Below are 18,532 nucleotides of genomic sequence, written 5' to 3' on the forward strand. Positions count from 1 at the left end.
CCCATCTGGAGTGGCCTCTCTTTCTTTGGTCTTTCCTTGCTTGCTGTGTACAGGGGGCTAGTTCAGAATTTTACCCAGGAAACTCCTGAGATTATCAACTAACATTTATATACAATTTTACATAAAATTTATATACAATTCCTGGAAGAAATGACTAAAGAATGTAAGGAAATTAAGAAAGAATGGGTAAAAACATGTAAGAATCCAAAATAGAGTGGGAAGCTAGAAGTAACAAGAAGGAAAGAAATTAGTAAACAAGTCAAACCTATACAAGCACTGACTATATAAATGAAATGACTCAAATAAAAATAAAAATAAAAAATAAACGAAATGACTCATTAGGGTTCAAAAACAAGATGGATTATTAATATACCAGTTAATACTATGGAGGGTAGGAGAAAGATGATTGGAATAAAGCATCCCAATGCCTTTGTTTTACACAGTAGCATAGACACTGAGTTCATTAAGTCAACTAAATTAAGAGTAGTGGTGATAAAAGAGAAATGCAATCTATAATTATCAAATAACATAATAATTCCATTTAATAGCAGGAAAAGGGGGGAGGATTAACAAAAATCACAGCAAATAGAAAACAAAAAATAAGATAAGTCCAAACATATAAATAATCACAATAAAAGTACAGGATTAAACTTCGTTTATCAAAAATAGTTTGAAAACAAGAGGACAAAAGATATATGTCAAAAATGCCAACCAAATATGAAATAGCATTATGAATACCAAGCAAAATGTATTTACAGGCAAAAGTATTAGAGATAAAGATGGCCATATATTTAATGTTAAAATGGAAAATTTACGAAGAACATAGAATAATCCTGACCCAATATACCCCTAACAATACATCCTTAAAGCAAAAACTGATTGGAGTTCCAAGTAGAAATTAACAAAATCACAATCACAGTGGAAAATTTTAATATAATTTATTTAAAAACTGATAGATCAACTGGGCAATAACTAATAAAGAGATAGAATATGTGAGTAACATAGTTAACAAGCTTGATCTTATGGACATACACAGAACGTGGCACTCAACAATTAAAGAATTTCTTTCAAGTACACATGGAACATTTACAAAAATTCATCCTTTCACTGAATAACTATGTATTAAGTGCCTTCTATAAGTCAGGGAGCCTTCTTTGTGAGACTCTAGGGAATTCATGCATGAGAATTAAGTCTCCGCCCTCATGGAGTCTATAGTGAGTGGAGGAGACAGACCTCAAATAAATGGATTCACATCATCTCTAATGTTAAGCAGTGCTAAGTTTATAAAAAGAAAAAATAAAGCAGGTTGACAGGACAGAGTTGTATGGGGAGCTATTTTAGATTGGTGGTCAGGGAAGGCCTATCTGAGGAGGTAACTTTGAGCCAGGAGCTTTATGAGGTCATGATATATGCCAATCAAGATTCTGGGGAAAGAAAGAACAGCAATGGTTCTGGAGAGGGTGTGTGCTTGGCTTGTAAGAATTAATAAAAATACCAATATGCCAGAAGTAAATAAGAAGCTCAGAAAGGGGAGTGGGGAATAATGTGAGCTGCCTTTCATTTTAAAAGCTCCCCTGACAGCTCTGGAGAGAGTAACAGGGAGATCAGTTAAAGTGACTCGGGGTAGAGGGGGTAAGCAGTGGTCAAACTAAAACTTGAAGACAGAGCCAAAAGAATTTGCGAAGTGACTGGAAGTGGGGTATAAAAGAGAGGAGTCCAGGAAGACTCCAAGGGTGTTGTCTGGAACAGCTGTGAGAAAATGGTAGCACCCTTGCTGAGTCAGGGAGCACCACATGCACGTGGTGTGGAAAGGGGATGCTAATGGATGTGAGATATCTCACATCCCAGCACCTGGGATGTCCCAGTGAATATTTAAGAAGGTGCTGGGTCCTCCTGTTCCACTTCTGCACTGGTGTTGCCTGTGGTCTCTCTGGCTATTTACTGTTGAAATTTCTCAAATTGTCATGGAGAAGACAATACTGCTTCCTCCAACATAATTAATTCTACAGTCAATAATTCTACCCCTCTAAAGGACTTTTCCAAGGAAAGTGACGCTAACATTTAGTGAATGCCTACTACACTAAGTCCTTTCAAAATACCACCTCCTTTCAACATAAATATTCCCCTCTGTGGAAGGCTGGGTGAGACAATTGTGCACATCTATTCTCAGCTCCACATCCAGTGACATGACCGTGGTAGTTTGAAATTGGCACTGGCAGAGTATTTACAACATGGAAATTGTCAAATGCTATAAATGAAGACCCCTCCCCACCCCCAGCTCCAGAGCCAGTGGTTTACCATTTAACAGCACACTAATGATTATATCCTTATTTTAGACAGAAGGAAACAGGTTCTAAGAGGTCAAAGGACATGTCCAGTTACAGAGCCAAGCCCCAGGTGTTCTGACTCTATGTCAAGTGTTATTTCCTTTGAAAAATCCTCTTGAGGCCTGACTTTATGTCAGGCTTCATACCAAATGTTTTAGTGCATTTTCTCCTCTAATTCTCACAACTCAACAAGGAAGTGTGACTGTTTATCTCCCTGTAATGGTAAGGAGACTAAGGCTTTGAGAACTTAGTAACTTACTAATAATCAAACACTGGTCTATTTGAGTTTAGACTCCATTCACTCAAAATCTATGCAATCCTGTCTAACTCTACCAAATTTTGCTTTGTCAAGATAAATCAAGTCAACTGTTAATCAAGTCAACTATTATAATGTAGAAGGAGAAAAAAAAAGCAGTGAAGTTATCAAAGGCATAAATTAAGTCCATAAAAAGTACAATAAATGTAAATGGGGATCTCAATGTTGAATGACACTTTTCCAATAATCCAGGAAAATTCTTTGGAAGAGGTGAAATTTTGAAGAATATTTTAATTCTAGAAATGAAAATGTCTGGCACACAGGAGACATTCCAACATAGGGTGTGGCTTAGGAGAAAACTTAAAGGCAAAAGTGTGGCCATCTGATCCAGGGGGTGGTGAACATGTTCACCTAAGAAGAGCAGAGAAGGCTCTCTGGGGAATACGAAACAATAGAAATGAGGTTTTCTGTGTGCTCTGGCAAAAGACTTTGAAGTAAAAATAATGAACTAAACAAAAAACAAAACAGACTTCACTTTGAATCTTAAGAATTGATATTCCAGATACTGCGATACTTTTTAGAATCCTGTCCTCTATTGCTTCTTGAAATAATGTATTGTCTTGACTTTCTACCTAGTTTAAAAAAAATTAAAGAATAAAAGCCATCTCATGAATTTATTTCTTTCCATCACCCATAAGTCTCATTTAACCAGCCTCACCCGGTCAGATCTTGGCAAAAACAGCTACCATTGCCCTGAGGCATTTTCAGTGGTAATCAGAGTTCCTTCCAGCCAGGGAACTTCAAGGAACTCCTCCCACCTGCTATAAAACAGTGCTTAAAGGTAAGCTCTCAGAGATTTGGTGCTGTGGAAAAATTGCTCCAATTAGTGCATTTGAAGTTTCCAAGAAAAGAAACCTAGAGGTATACAAACTCAAAATACTTTGGAACACACATGTAATTCTCAGAATTCCTAGCTCCTATATAATTTTCTCCATTTCAAAATTAAATGTCTCAACATCTCCCCCAAAAAAAATCAATAATGCTTAATTAAATGTTTTAAGAGTGAATGAACTCAAGTACCAAATGATTTAAGAGTAAAATGCACAGATTTTTTTAAGAATTCAAATTACTTTTAAGGACTTAAACAGTACAGCCAATATATATTGATGCCCCTCTCCAAAATTTCCATTGAGAACCCCATTCCTATCCAAAAAGAGTTTAGAACTTAGAGTCCATGATACTCCTGATACAAACACTGTTATTAGAAATCTCTAGAACAAACTAACTCGTTAGAGTTAAAGACTTTTGTTTTCTTAATGTTACTTACTGAGTGGTCTCAGTATGGGTTGAATTGTGTCCCAGCAAAATGCATGTTAAAGTCCTATCCCCTAGCACTCCAGAATGTGACCTTATTTGGAAATAAGGTTATAGAAAACATAGTTAGTTAAGATGAGATCATACAGGAGTAGGGTGGGCCAATAATCCAATATGACTGGTGTCCTTATAAAAAAAAGAAATTTGACATAACACACGGGGAGACCACCCTGTGAACATGAAGGCAGAAATCAGTGCATCTACAAGCCAAGGAACACCAAAGATTGCCAGCAAAGCACCAGAAGCTAGGAGGGAGGCATGGAACAGATTCTCTCTCACAGCCCTCAGAAGGAAACAGCCCTGCCAACACCTTGATTTCAGACTTCCAACCTCCAGAACTGTAAGACAATAAATTTCTGTTGTTTAAGCCACCCAGTTTGTGGTACTTTGTTATTGGCAGCCTTAAGCACTCACACAGTGGTCCCTTTGCTATGCCTTCTTGGGTACATTCCCACAATCTTACACATTTTTCACAACAAAAGAAAGTGGCAAAAAAAATAACTTATAGAAAGCTATTCTTTTCCAGATTTTGTACATTTTGCGAAAGTTCATGTAATATATGTTTTAGTTGTCTTATACGTAAAACAAAGATAACATATATCACTCAAGAGTTTTTGTGAGTCTTAAATGAGATAAAGCACGGAATGTATCTAGCTCAGTCTCTGGTCCATAGTCACCACTCAAAAAACTAAAATGGTAGCTGTTCTTACTAGAAATAAAAATTATGCTACTCGCCTATGTCAATACGACATGTGAGATGAGATGTTTCCTCTGGAGTCCCTACTAGCCATACTGCGCTCAGAGTTGCCAACAGTTGCTAACTTCATAAGGTTCCAACTCTTCCAGGGTCTGACCTGTATCTTAAATTTATACACAAGCCTCGCGGTTAGACTTTGCAGCCAGCGTATTCACCCTGCTTTATGTCACGACTGTCTGTGGTTGCTCCTTCAAATGCAAAACATTCCTCTCCTCATTAATCTTCCTCTCTTGACCCATTCATTCACCATCCTATGCCCTCACAAATCCCATGACCTTCCAACCCATCTTCCCACAGAACTCTCCATCTACCTCCCACTTTAGCTGAAACAGGGTTGTCCTTGGATGGCACCACCTCCCCAACAGTCCTACTGGGGTCTGCTCATTCTCCAACATCTCAGATACACCAGAGTCAGGAGGTGGGTCAGAATTTTACCCACTCCCAGTTCATTATTTTTCTACTTTCAGAGAAAACATCTGCCATTTTGGGGTGCATGCCACCTCTAACACCCTCTAACCCTCTTCATTATTGTCAACTGTCACCTGGAGACTTCTCAATAATTCATATTAAATAAATATGTGATGCCTGACTATCTTCCACATCATTCTGAGCTCTGTTATATCTGGGTTACTTTAATAACCACATTCAACTCTGCAGACTCAAGTTCCCTGATCTAATCCCATGATCTTCATTCTAGCTAAATTTCCTTTGCTATTGCAAACTAAATTCTTTGATAGTCACTCTGGATTATTCACCAATGACCTCAACTTCTTTGTCATATTGTCCTTCACATGCATCATCTCCACCTTTGTCAGTCCAATATATCCAAATCTGACTCTGTGATCTATCATTTCAGTCTCTCTCTTATCAATATCCTTCTCAGCCATATCCTATTCCTTCAGTCACACCTACTCAACAAAATCCCAGTCCTGATTCAATGCAATGGTCAACCTCACCAGTTATGCCCAAGCTGCTGAGAGCTGCTAAAGAAATCGCATAGCTAGGCAGTGTTCAAGCATTACAAATTCATCTTCTGAACTATACTTATCCTGAGAAATAATCTATGTGTCCCTAGTCACCTTCTACCTCCAAAATTCTATTATTCTAAAATCCCTTATTTAACCTCTGCCACTTCCCTCCTCTCATCAAATGACTATCTATTGTTTCTGTTTAAAAAAAAAAAAAAAGAGTCCATCAGACAATAAGTGACCCAACATCCTGCACCCCCACCTACCAGCTCATCCATGACCATGCCTGTCTGTGATCTGTTTCTCTAAGGAACTGAAGGTCTTCTCCTGCCAACAACCAATCCCTCTACTTTGAATCCTATCCTTTCTTGCTTCCTTAAAGTCCTGGTTTCATAAATTATCTGTTCTCTCTGGCATTTTCCATCTCTTCTACTCTACTGACTCTTGTCCAACAGTACTTAAACATTCTCTCCTCTTTCCCCTCTCTCTTATATTAAAAAAAAGTGCTTTTCTCAAAACTAAGTCCCAACAACTAACGTTTACTGAGAATTTACTGTGTGCAAAGGGTTGTGCTAAGTTTTAGACATCTATTATTTTAATCCTCACATTCTCACAATTCCGTTACCAAAACTTAAGCACAAAGAAACTAAGATCATACAACAAGTAAATGATGGAGCCAGGCTTCAGCCCCAAGCATCAGACTCCACAGCCCATGCTTTTAACCACAATGTTATATTTCATGAAATAGAGTACACTTGCTAGCATCATTTTCTTACCCATTTCAGCCTCATAGCTCCACAACCCTAATGAACTACCCCCCTCAGCCTGTGAGTTTAACTTTTATTTTTAGTAACCTTATAAATGTAGAGAGTTGACAACTTCTTTTGCTTAAAACTAATAAACTTTAAGATTTTCAAATGCTGCTCCTTCAAGTTTCTCTTCCTATTTTCCTGAACTCTCCTTTCCAGAATCCTTTATGAACTTCCCTTCTGTCTTGTAAATGCTTGTGTCCTCCATAGCCTATTGTCCTTGTTTTCTCAGTGTACATACTCTCCTTGGATGATCTCATTTATTCCAATGGCTTCAGCTGTCATCTATATAAGTTTCAAGTGGACAGAACAGCTCCTTGGCACTATTCATACTAACACTGACAGTTGGAGATGCTTGAGGAATGATACCTGGAGACAGACAGGCCACCCAAACAAACCCACACAGGGAGACATTTACTTTGTAATATTCACCACCAACCAAGGTCTGGCTCCCAGACTTGCAAACTCAAAAATTTGAACTTGACACTGTCAGAATATTTTAAACAATACAGACTGATGCATAAAACTGGTATGCCAAAGTATGAGTTACCAGTGAGGAATATAACTGTCTAGTGAATCTGATGTATGTACAAGTCTGACCAGAGCATTCTCTCCCCATAAGGAAAGTGCATTATGTTAAATTATCAGAAGGCTGTTCAGTGAGCATGCAATCAAAACAAGGAGAGTTAATGGCATGATCCAAATATGTAATGACATCATTACATATTTATAAAGATAAACAGTCTATTGCCACAGTTAGAATGTTACTAATGGGTGGATTGGTTATTTAAGTGTAGAATGAGCTAACATTCTGAACCTTAGATAGAACTTGGCAAAAAACTCAGGCAATCCAATTAAAAGCTGGGCAGAGGATCTGAATACACATCTTTCCAAAGAAGACATACAGATGACCAGCAGGTACATGAAAATATGCTCAACATCACTAGTCATTAGGAAAAGGCAAACCAAAGCTACAGTGAGGTATCATCTCACACCTGTTAGGATGGCCATTATCAAAAAGACAAGAAATAACAAATGTTGACAAAGATATGGAGAAAAGGGAACCCTTGTGTACTGCTGGTGGGAATGTAAACTGGTGCGGCCCACTACGGAAAACAGTATGCAGATTCCTCAAAAAATTAAAAACAGAGCAACCATAATATCTGGCAATACCACTAGGGTATCTATCTGAAGAAAACAAAAACACTACCTCAAAAAGATATATGGACCCCCATTTTCATTGTAGCATTATTCGTAACAGTCAGGATATGGAGACAACCTAAGTATACATCAATGGATGAGTCCATAAAGGAAGTGTGTGTATATTTACAATGAAATATTATTCAGCCATAAGAAAGAGGGAAATCTTGTCAGTTGCAACAACATGGATGGACCTAGAGGGTATAATGCTAAGTGAAATCAGTCAGACAGGGCAGCCCAGGGGGGGTTCAGTGGTTTAGCGTCACCTGCAGCCTAGGGGTGATCCTGGAGACCCGGGATCGAGTTCCACATCATGCTCCCTGCATGGAGCCTGCTTCTCCCTCTGCCTGTGTCTCTGCTTCTCTCTCTCTCTCTCTCTCTCTCTCTCTCTCTCTCTCTCTCTCTCCTTCTATCTCTGTCTCTCATGAATGAATAAATAAAATCTTTTTTAAAAAGTCAGTCAGACATAGAAAGACAAATATCCTAATATCTCACTTATACATGGAATTGTAAAACAAAACCAAGCTCATAGATGCAGAAAGCAAACTGGTGGTTGCATGGGAGTTGGGGAGGGTGTCAAATGGGTGAAGGGGTTAAAAAATAAGTAAGTCATGAAGATACAGTGTACAGCATGGTGACTATAGTCAACACTGTACTGCATATTTAAAAGTTGCTGAGCAGTAAAACTTAAACGTCCTCATCACAAGAGAACAAATTTTTTAAATTATGTATAGTGACAGATGTTAACTAGACTTATTGTGGTGATCATTTCACAATATATACAAATAACAAATAATTACGTTGTACACCTGAAGTTAATGCTATATGTCAATTATACCACAATTAAAGAACTTGGTTGTACTCTCATTTTCATTGTTGATCCCCCCTGCCCCACCCAACACTTTTGGTTGATATTTTATTTTAGGCAAGTTAATGTATAAGGAGCTTATTATCAAGACAACCAGCCTAAGAGTGACAGTGTCTCTTAAAGTTAACTTTATATACATTTTCTCTTCAATTGTATGCCAATTTCATATTTTAACCTAAACAGGGATTCGTATTTCCTTTTTCCCATGTTCTAAGGGCTAAGTCCAGTCCAGTGGACTTTCCTAATAGCTCAGAAATCTATAACCTCCCTTCTTATACCCAAGCCATTCAATATTTCCCCCATGAATTACTGTGATAGCCTCAGATTTCACCTCTCAGCTCTCAGGACGCCTTACTCCAACCCATCCAAGAGATAAAGATCTAAAATGAAAGCCCAATTATGTCACTCCTCACTTATAATACTCCAGGCTACATATAGCTTTCGGGATGAAATCCAAACTCCTTAATATTTTGATTAAACTGCTTTTACTTGTGTACTTTGTTCAGGTTTCAGCCCAGGCGATACCTCAGAAACCCTGTGGGGACCATCACCTTTTGAATTATGAATCAGGGGCACTGCGTTGGGCTCACACAGCACCCTATTCTTCTTTCCACTATAAAATGTATCATGGTATATAATATAATATTGCTATTTCTCTTGTTCTTCTCCACATTGACTGTTAACTTCTTGTAAGTTATGTCTCATTATTTTTTCATCAAAAGTACCTACCACAGTCCTTGACAAATAGTAAGAAGTCTATTATTGACTGATGAGTAAGAATAAGTGGATGAATCAATAAATATGATGGCTCATCTTTATATTTTTAAATTATCTTGCCGGTTTCCCAGTTACAAAGCAGTGGTCAAGTGTTCAAGGGACCAGTGTGGCAAAGAACACATGCTTTGTGTTGTGGGATAAATGGAGCAGTCCTTGCCCAAGGAGGTTAATGTCAAGTCAGAGAGAAAGGTAGGTAAGCAAAATTATAAAGACCACTGAGGATGGATATTGTTGGCTTGACCAGAGACAAACCACAAGCAAAACCAAATTCTGATTTACCAACAATTAGAAGGTGCTCCTCAAAAAAAAAAAAAAAAAAAAAAGAAGGTGCTCCTCAACTTAACAGCAACAACAAAAAATAAAAACAAAAACAAAAAAAACACCATTCTGTGGGAGTCAGAGAGTTTTTGGTTAGAGAGAAACATCCCTAACACATTTAACATATTGGATTTATCAAAATTTGGTTCTTATATATTTTGGGAGAAAGTTTTCATTGTACATAGAAAAACACCTCTACATATCCTCAGAAAACATCCAGAGACATAGTATCTACTCTTTCGGGGTTAAAATACTCTATCACCTTAGGAAATGAAATTATCATCCTCCAGCCAAAATATCTCATTAAATGTTAGTTCATTGCCTTTGGTTGGATTTCTCTTGGACTTTAAAGACCAATCCTTTTCTTCATGAAAATCCTTCTTCCTGTAGAATATGCTAGAAGCAAAAGGAGACTAATAATTTTGTAGTTCTTTTTCCTATACTATTGGAACTCAAAACATTTCAATTTGAAATTCAGTTCATATAAATTTGTATTGGTTTTCAAAGTCTAAATGTAGGGATCCCTGGGTGGCGCAGCGGTTTGGCGCCTGCCTTTGGCCCAGGGCGCAATCCTGGAGACCCGGGATCGAATCCCACGTCGGGCTCCCGGTGCATGGAGCCTGCTTCTCCCTCTGCCTGTGTCTCTGCCTCTCTCTCTCTCTCTGTGACTGTCATAAATAAATAAAAAAAAAAATTAAAAAAAAAACAAAGTCTAAATGTACAATATTTTCTTTGTAAAAATCTTTTTATTCGTTACGGCTTCTGGTGATTATGCTATTGCCTAGAAAAAATATTCCAAGAGAATCTTTTCATAAAAGTCCTTAAGTGCTTTCTTAGCACCCTGTAAGTCCTGTGGAAAGAATCATACCAAGTCACTGAAGATTCACAGGTTTTTTACAATGAAACTTTTTAAGTGTAAAGATGAATAACTTTGATATTTCTCCAAATGAATCAAGTCCTTGCTACTTTGAATCTCTTTGCAGTCACTTATCTTTCACCATATTAGTCATTAAAATCACAAACTTTAATAATAACCTACCAAGGCACTAATTTTATAGATAGAGAAACAGAAGTCTGGCAAGGTTAAATGATTTGTTCAAATGACAGATTAAGGAAAAGAAAACAAATCTTCTGTTCCAAATTGGATGTTCTTTCTAATACATTGAATTTGCACTTTGTAAAATACTGGTTGAATCATTTATCAAAACTATTTCAATTTTTGCTTCATGAACAAAGCAACCATTCCAGTAGTTGGAAACAACAATATAATTCCAAAGATTTCCAATTATTTTTCTCCGATTCTCTTTTGAATTCTCGCCACACAGGCTTTCACTCCCATCACTACACTTCACTATGGTTGTTGAGTCATCAATGACTTCCACATTGCAAAATTGACTAGCCAAATCTCGGTCCTCCTCTTAATTAACCAATTAGTGTTTCTTCCTGAAAATCCTTTCCTCTCTTGACTTTTAGGATAATACATAAATAAACTCTTCTCCTCAGTTACTGACTTCAATTTCTCAGGCTCCTTTGCTGGTTGATCCTCGTCTTTCTGACTGCTAACAATTGCTGTCTCAGGGCAGGGTCCTTTACTATATATATATATATTTATGGGATCCCTGGGTGGCTCAGCAGTTTAGCGCCTGCCTTTGGCCTGGGGCACGATCCTAGAGTCCCGGGATCGAGTTTCGCGTCGGGCTCCCGGCATGGAGCCTGCTTCTCCCTCCTTCTGTGTCTCTGCCTCTCTCTCTCTCTCTCTCTCTATGTCTATCATAAATAAATAAATAAATAAATAAATAAATAAATAAATAAATAAATAAATATTTAAAATATATATATAAAATATATAATATATATTATATATATAAAGGGTACCTTTACTATATATATATATATAATATATATATATTATTGAGAATAATCGTAAAGGTACCCTATATATATAATCAATCCCTCAGTGGCTCATCTAGACTCACAGCCCTAAATGTCATATATATATATATGCATGCACACACACACACACACACCCCTTTGGATCCCAAATGTATATCTCTGACCCAGACCTCTTCCCTTGAACCTTAATTTCATATATCTAACAGCATTCTTAATATCTTCACTTGGATACCAAAAAACATCTCAAGCTTAACGATATCCAAAACTAAAAGCCTCATCCTCCCAAAATTTTCTTAAATCTGCTTCTGCTCATTCTTCTCCATCTCAGTAAATGGCTATGCTATGTATGCTTCCACTCACTCAAAACAAATCCTCAGCATCTGCCTTGTCTTCTTTTCCTCACACATCATTAAATCCTTTTGGTTTTAATCTTCAAAATATATACAGAATCCAACTCTCTTCCCAAACTTCCACAGCTACCAACTTCACCAAGATATGCCACCCTTTTGATACAATAGTCTCCTAAATGATACAATAGTCTCCTACCCTCCCTGTTTCTGCCCTTGCTCTACAATGGAATGATTATGTGGATGCAGAAGTCAGATCATGTCATTACTCTGTTCAAAACCCTAAAATGGCTCATATCTCACTTAGAGAAAAGCCAAAGTCACAGTGGCCTATGAGCCCTTTCACCAAGTGCCCCACCAACTTTCTGATCTCACCTCCTAACTTCCCCGTATTCCCCACTGTGCTCTAGATACACTGATCTTTTTCACAGTTCCTTGAACATGTCAGGATACTCTTGCCATGTTCAGAACATTTCATTTATTGTTCCTCTACCTGCAAGTCTTTCCTCAGATATCCTCATTGCTCCCTCCCTCCTTCATCTCCTTCAGGTCTTTGTTCAAATGTGACCTTTTCAACTGGGAGCTTCCCTGATCACCATATTTTAAATATCAACACATTCAACTCACTTCAAACTCTTAATGCTTCTTATTTTCTCTAGGCCAATTACCACCAACAAACACACCATATATGTTTTGATTATTTTCTTTATTGCCTGTGTTCCCTCCCAGGAGAATGGAAGCTCTATGAGAGCAGAAGTATTTGTCTGTTTTATTCAGATAATTGTATGCCCAGTGTCTGAAGCAATGCTGGAAACATAACAGGTGAGTGAGTAAGTGAGTGAATGAATGAACGTAGACAGATAAAAGATATCCTGGGGGGGAAAAAGACAAAGACATAATGAAAGAGAAGAAGGGAATTTTCCTTTATATAAAGTGACTTATTATACATACTGCACCTGTCTTACAGAGAGAAGAATTAGAAAACTGAGTGATAAAAGGAGCTGTAGTTAGAGGAAGACCATTGGCCCTCCTCAAAATCATGTGCTGAGAAAGACAGAAATTTGAGTGTTGTAAAAAGCACAGCAAAAAACAATATATAAGATTCAACAAGTTTGATAATAAACTAGTGTTGATAAAGATGTGAAGGAATCAGAATGCTTTTCCCTGCTGGTGGGAATGGAACATGGTACAAATGCTTTGGAAGACAGTCTGGCAGTTCCTCAAACAATTAAACATAGAGTTATTATGATCCAGCAATTCCACTCCTAGTTGTGGACCCAAGAGAAATGAAAACATACATTCTTCTGTGCTGTGAATTTCATTGTGGGGATGGGGGATTTCCTCACATCACAAGCTATTTTCCAACACCACCAGATTCCACAAATTAAGGGTTCAGTTCTACAAGGCTGCCCGCCCCTTTCCCCCCCACCCCCCACTTCAGAGGCTAGCTGCAAGTCCAGGCTGTTACCTGTACTTCCAACCAACTGGCTATCAAGCAGAGGTTCCATGACCTCCTTCTTAACTTTGATTAATTTGCTGGAGTGGCTCAAAAAACTCAAGAAACCTACTCACCCACTGGATTATCAGTTTATTATAAAAGAATACAACTCAGGAATAGCCAGATGGAAGAGATGCATGAGGAAAGGTATGTAGAAAGAGGTGTTAAGCTTCCATGCTGTCTTTGAGAGTGCCATTCTCCCCAAATCTCCACATGAGAACCAACCCAAAGCAATACAAACCCTGTCCTCTTGAGGTTTTATGGAGGTTTCATTACCTAGTCATGACTGATTAAGTCACTGGCCACTGGCAATTGATTCAACCTCCAACTCCTCTCCCCTCCCCAGAAGTCAGTGATGGGACTAAAAATTCTAACCCTCTAATCACATGGTTGAACCTCTTGGCAACCAGCCTCCATCCATAGGTGGGATCCAAAAGTCATTCCATTACCACAACAAAAGACAATTTTATGGCTCTCATCATTCAGGATATTACAAGGGTTTTAGGAACTCTATGCAAGAAATGGGAATGAAGACCAAATATATATTTATTATAAATTATAACACCACATATATCCACACAGAAATTAGTACATAAATGTTGATAGAAACATGATTCATAATAGCCAAAACCCTAAAGAGCCGTTATGGATTAACAGGTAAGCAAAATGTGGTATATCCACACAATGGAGTATTATTTAGCCATTAAAAGGAATAAAGTACTGATACATGCTATAACATGAATGAACCTTTAAAACATTACGCTAAAGTGAATGAAGTCAGTCAATAAAGACCACATAGTGTAAGCCCGTATTCAGATGAAAGGCCAGAACAGGAAAATCTATAGACAGGAAGTAAATTAGTGCTTGCTAAGTACTGGGAGGATGATGATAGGAAGCTAAGGGAATGATAAGTTAAAGGCACAGGGTTTCTCTTTGAAGTGATGATGTTCCAGACTGCAGTGATGGTTGCACCCACCTGGGAATAAACTAAAAACCACTGAATTATACATTTTAAATGAAGGATTATATAGGAAGGGAATTATATCTCAATAAAACTGTTAGAAATGAATACAGTAAACATAATTATGGAAGTGAAAAACCCATGTTAACCACAGCCAGCATCAAAACGGTTGGCTTGACTTTTCATGATCCTCATCCTCCCTGATCCTTCCTCCTGCCATGGGTGTGTTTTTGGTCCTCTGACACTGGCTTCCTTACATGCACATTTTCTGAATGATTTTACCACCTCCTTGTTAACTTGTTAGACTTCTACTTCACGTATGTCTGTGTTTTCCATGTGTCTTAATTTTTGCCCCCACCCACAAACATACACCTTGAGCCAAATGTAATGCAGAAGTCCAAAGCAATCATGTGCAAAGGCCTACAGGCTTTTGTCAAATGCCTTCGAGTATACCTCAGATCTTACCCAGCTTTGAAAAGCTATAGGTAGTCAAGGTTATAATTACTGTATTAAAGTCCACATACTTCTCTCCATGTCAGTTGTAGCACCCAATCATAAAGATAGGTGTTAGGAGCATGAAAAACCATCACAAGTAAAACAGCCAGCCATAAAATGTCATAGTCAGAAGTGAACTTTAGAGATGCTCAAATCCAATTCTCTCATTTCATAATTGAGGAAACAGGTAAATTGACTTCTCTAATGTCACTCAGTAAAACAGCCAATCCCCATTCAAGGCTCTTTGTGTCATTCCATGCTGATCACCAATCAAAAGTACAAGAGAATCAAAAACTCTTAATGATTTTACACACCATATACACAAACACACAAATATCACACAAAGATGATATTATAATCCAGTAAAGTGAATCAGCAAAGTAAATTAAAGGTTATTAGTATGTTTTAATTTGTATCTCCCTCTTTATCTTCAAAAATATTTAAATAGCCTTAAAAAACATAAACACTTGGCCACTTCTCTCTACTTTGAATCACAATAATGTTAATTCTGCTGAATTATACATGCAATTAACTTTATGGAACCAATTTAATCATTTTCTCATATTATTTCAAAAAAGCTATAGCGTGCCAAGTTTTCCCCACTTTGAAACATGATTGCTAAACTATAGGAAAGTCAACTACAGCATACTTTCCCATTTGGTAACAATTGGAAAGCGGCACACCACAATACAATTTATTCCAATAATTTTTCATATCACATCAAAATATCATGATTATCTAGTTTCCATTTATGACTTGGGGTGATTTTTGAGTTGTTTGCAGCAACGTCACTTCATAAGAGTCTTGTGGAGAAAAGTGAATTGTGATGTTAATTAGAGACAACAATTTTTACTTTACTTTTTAGCCAACTTCAGCTGTATCCCCATAGAAGAAACATATTTAAGCTATTCCAAAACAGCAAAAGTCTTGAACTGCATCGCGCATCGCAACTGGCATCTTGACATTTAATAAGTCGAAACATAACACATGAGGTGTCTTACTAAGACAGTAAAACAGTAAATGACCATTTAATTCTTTATTCAAATATACAGAACATTTCATGTTTAATCAATGTAGAAAAACCTACCTTACTCTTCTATATGCCCCCCCAAAAGTAGGATAAGTTCTTATTTTAAAGATTTTATTTATTTATCCATGAGAGACTCAGAGAGAGAGAGACAGAGAGAGAGGCAGAGAGAGAAGCAGGCTCCATGCAGGGAGCCCAACGTGGGACTCGACCCCTGGTCTCCAGGATCACACCCTGGGCTGAAGGCGGCGCTAAACCGCTGAGCCACCAGGGCTGCCCAAGTTCTTATTTTCAACATTTGAAGAACAACAACCAAAAATCCCAGAAAGTTCTATTTCCCTCTTAATTTCTCCCCCATGCCATTTTTTTAAGAAAGCTGGAACCTGCCACATTTAAGACCTAGCGATCATCTCAACTCATATGCTTATCAAAATGCACAAGGCAAGAATTTGAGATGCTCAATATCAAGCTCCCATTGTGAAGAGGTTGAGTCAAGGTCTTTTGGGTGGAGAGAGAGACTTTCAAACCAGGAAAAATGTGGGAGAACAGTGGGGGAGGAGTGCTAAGAAACCACTGCTTTATTTATTTCTTCAACTGGGCAGGGACTTGCGCTAATGAAACTCAGGTGGATGTCAGACAGCAAAAGCCCCAGGGCTCCCCCTGCAAAGCTGCCCTCAGCAATGACAATGAGGGGCTCCTCTGAGCCTCCAGAAAGGTGCCACTAGAAACAGAAACTGAGATAAAGTAAATAGGATCCTGTAACAGCGGAGCAACTGAAACCCATGACTTTAGGGGGGAAAGTACAGTTATTTTGCTTTGACTACCTTTAAAGAGTACCCACAACCAAATTACATGCATCTCTACTAGATGAGACATGGACACAATGTTTCTGCCCATCTGTGAACCTACCTAATGATGACTTGGGGCAAAGATGCATAGATTCAGTTAAGAAATGAATGGCTTCTCTCTTATTTTCATCTCCTCGGTTCCACTAGTAATTACTCACAAGCTCCCCAGTGTCTCACACAACAGGTTTTTCTGCCCTCTCTAATGTGAGCGTTATCCTGAGTGTGCTCTCAAGCGGGATGTTAGTTAGCTGAGAGCAGCGCTGCTGGATGCCCGTGTCCAAGTCGGCCTTCATAATTAAGCATTCTTTAGCTCTAGAATTTAAAAAGCCAACGAACTCCAATTTCCACGTCCTTGCTCAGGACTCCGGGTTCTGGTTTTTGCTGTAATTCCACACTTCCAGGTTTAGGGACCACTGCACAAGACCTGAGTAGGAATCGGGGAGCAAAGCCAGATGCCAAGTGCAACTCTTTGTTACAATGGCTTTCAGCTACACATTTATAAATAATAAATAAATAAATAAATAAATAAATAAATAAATAAATAAATAAATAAATAAATAAATAAAAGTCCGGAAACCTCCTAACCCTGAAATAATTTCTCAGCATAAGACATAATGAGAAAGAACACACACAAAGAATAAATCGTTAGTTCCCTTACCTGGATCATGGAAAGGCACCAAAGCAAAGTTGAAAAGTGGTCTCTTAGGTCTTTTCAGAGACGTCTCCAAAATTTTGGAAGCCCCTTCGATCACCTGAACCAAATCATCATACATGGAACCAGTCACATCAAACACAAAAGCCAAGGTGGAGGCCCCCTCGGGAATTTCCCCAGCCCCGGGCTCGGGCTCGGACTGGGGGCTTGCATCGTGAGCTAGGGAGGAATAAAGAAGAGCAAACAGGAATGCGGTGGGGACAAAGTCCCGGGAGATCATGGTCTTTTCTTTCCTTTTTTTTTTTTTTCTTTTTTTTTTTCCTTTTTTTTTTTTCTTTTTTCTTTTTTTTCCTGGGCGCCTGAGTGCAGGGCTCAGCCCTCCTCAACAACACGCAGGGGGTCTCCTCTCCGGGCAACTCATGAGGCTCTCGAACGCTCCCTCCGACCTAGCGAAAAAGTTTGGAGGCGACAGTCCGCTGGGGACCGGCACCAGCGCCGAAGCCCTGCAGGGGCTGACGGGCGGAGAGGCGGCAGCTTTTGTCTGGACGCAGCTTCCTCCGGGACGGCTAGGTGCCCGCGGGCCGCGCGCGGCGTGTCGCGGAGAGCAGGCAGCGCGCCCGGCCCATGCCCCGGGGGCCGCTCCGAGCCCTGCGGCGCCGCGCCGAGTCCCGCCGCCCGCGCCGCCCCCGCCGCCCTCGCCGCCCTCGCCGCCCTCGCCGCAGCCGCCGCCGCCGCCGCCGGAGCCAGCCACTCCGGCTCCCAACTTTCCACTGTGCGCCGCTCGCTCGGGAGCGCGGAGGGAAGCCCGGCGCGGCCTCGCCTCCTGATTGGCCAGCGGCGCCCCCCGCCCCCCCTCCTCGGCGCTGGAGCCCCCCCCCCCTCCGGGAGGGCGACTCCTCTCTCCCCCCCTGTAGGGTCAGCTCGGAACCGGGGAAGCGCTCCCGGTGTCAGCTCCGCTCCCGCCCCCCCGCCCGCGCTGCTCCCGACCTACGGCACTCCCCCCCCCCCCCCCGCCGTGCGAACAATGGCTTTCAAGAACGTGTGGCAAAGCCCCACGCTGCGGGGACTCCACACCAAGTACACAAAGGGAATCTTGCTTTTCTACTGTGTGCAGCGCTGCTGCACACACCTCTCTCCTGATCTCCCCACCCCCCACC

General features: G+C 39.6%; 1 protein-coding gene across 4 annotated transcripts in view; it reads right to left on the minus strand.

Annotated features, from left to right (window-relative positions):
• HMCN1 (hemicentin 1) overlaps positions 1–17,685 on the minus strand; it is a 454,683-nt gene extending 436,998 nt beyond the window's left edge. For all 4 annotated transcript variants that reach the window (XM_055319154.1, XM_055319153.1, XM_055319155.1 and 1 more), the window contains exon 1: positions 17,382–17,685. In XM_055319154.1, the coding sequence (XP_055175129.1) occupies positions 17,382–17,655 (274 nt within the window). In that variant the 5' untranslated portion in view covers positions 17,656–17,685. The remainder of the gene's footprint in view (positions 1–17,381) is intronic.
• Between the last annotated feature and the right edge of the window lie 847 nt (positions 17,686–18,532).

This window comes from Nyctereutes procyonoides, unplaced genomic scaffold, assembly GCF_905146905.1.
Source record: "Nyctereutes procyonoides isolate TBG_1078 unplaced genomic scaffold, NYPRO_anot_genome, whole genome shotgun sequence".
Taxonomy (NCBI): Eukaryota; Metazoa; Chordata; class Mammalia; order Carnivora; family Canidae; genus Nyctereutes; species Nyctereutes procyonoides.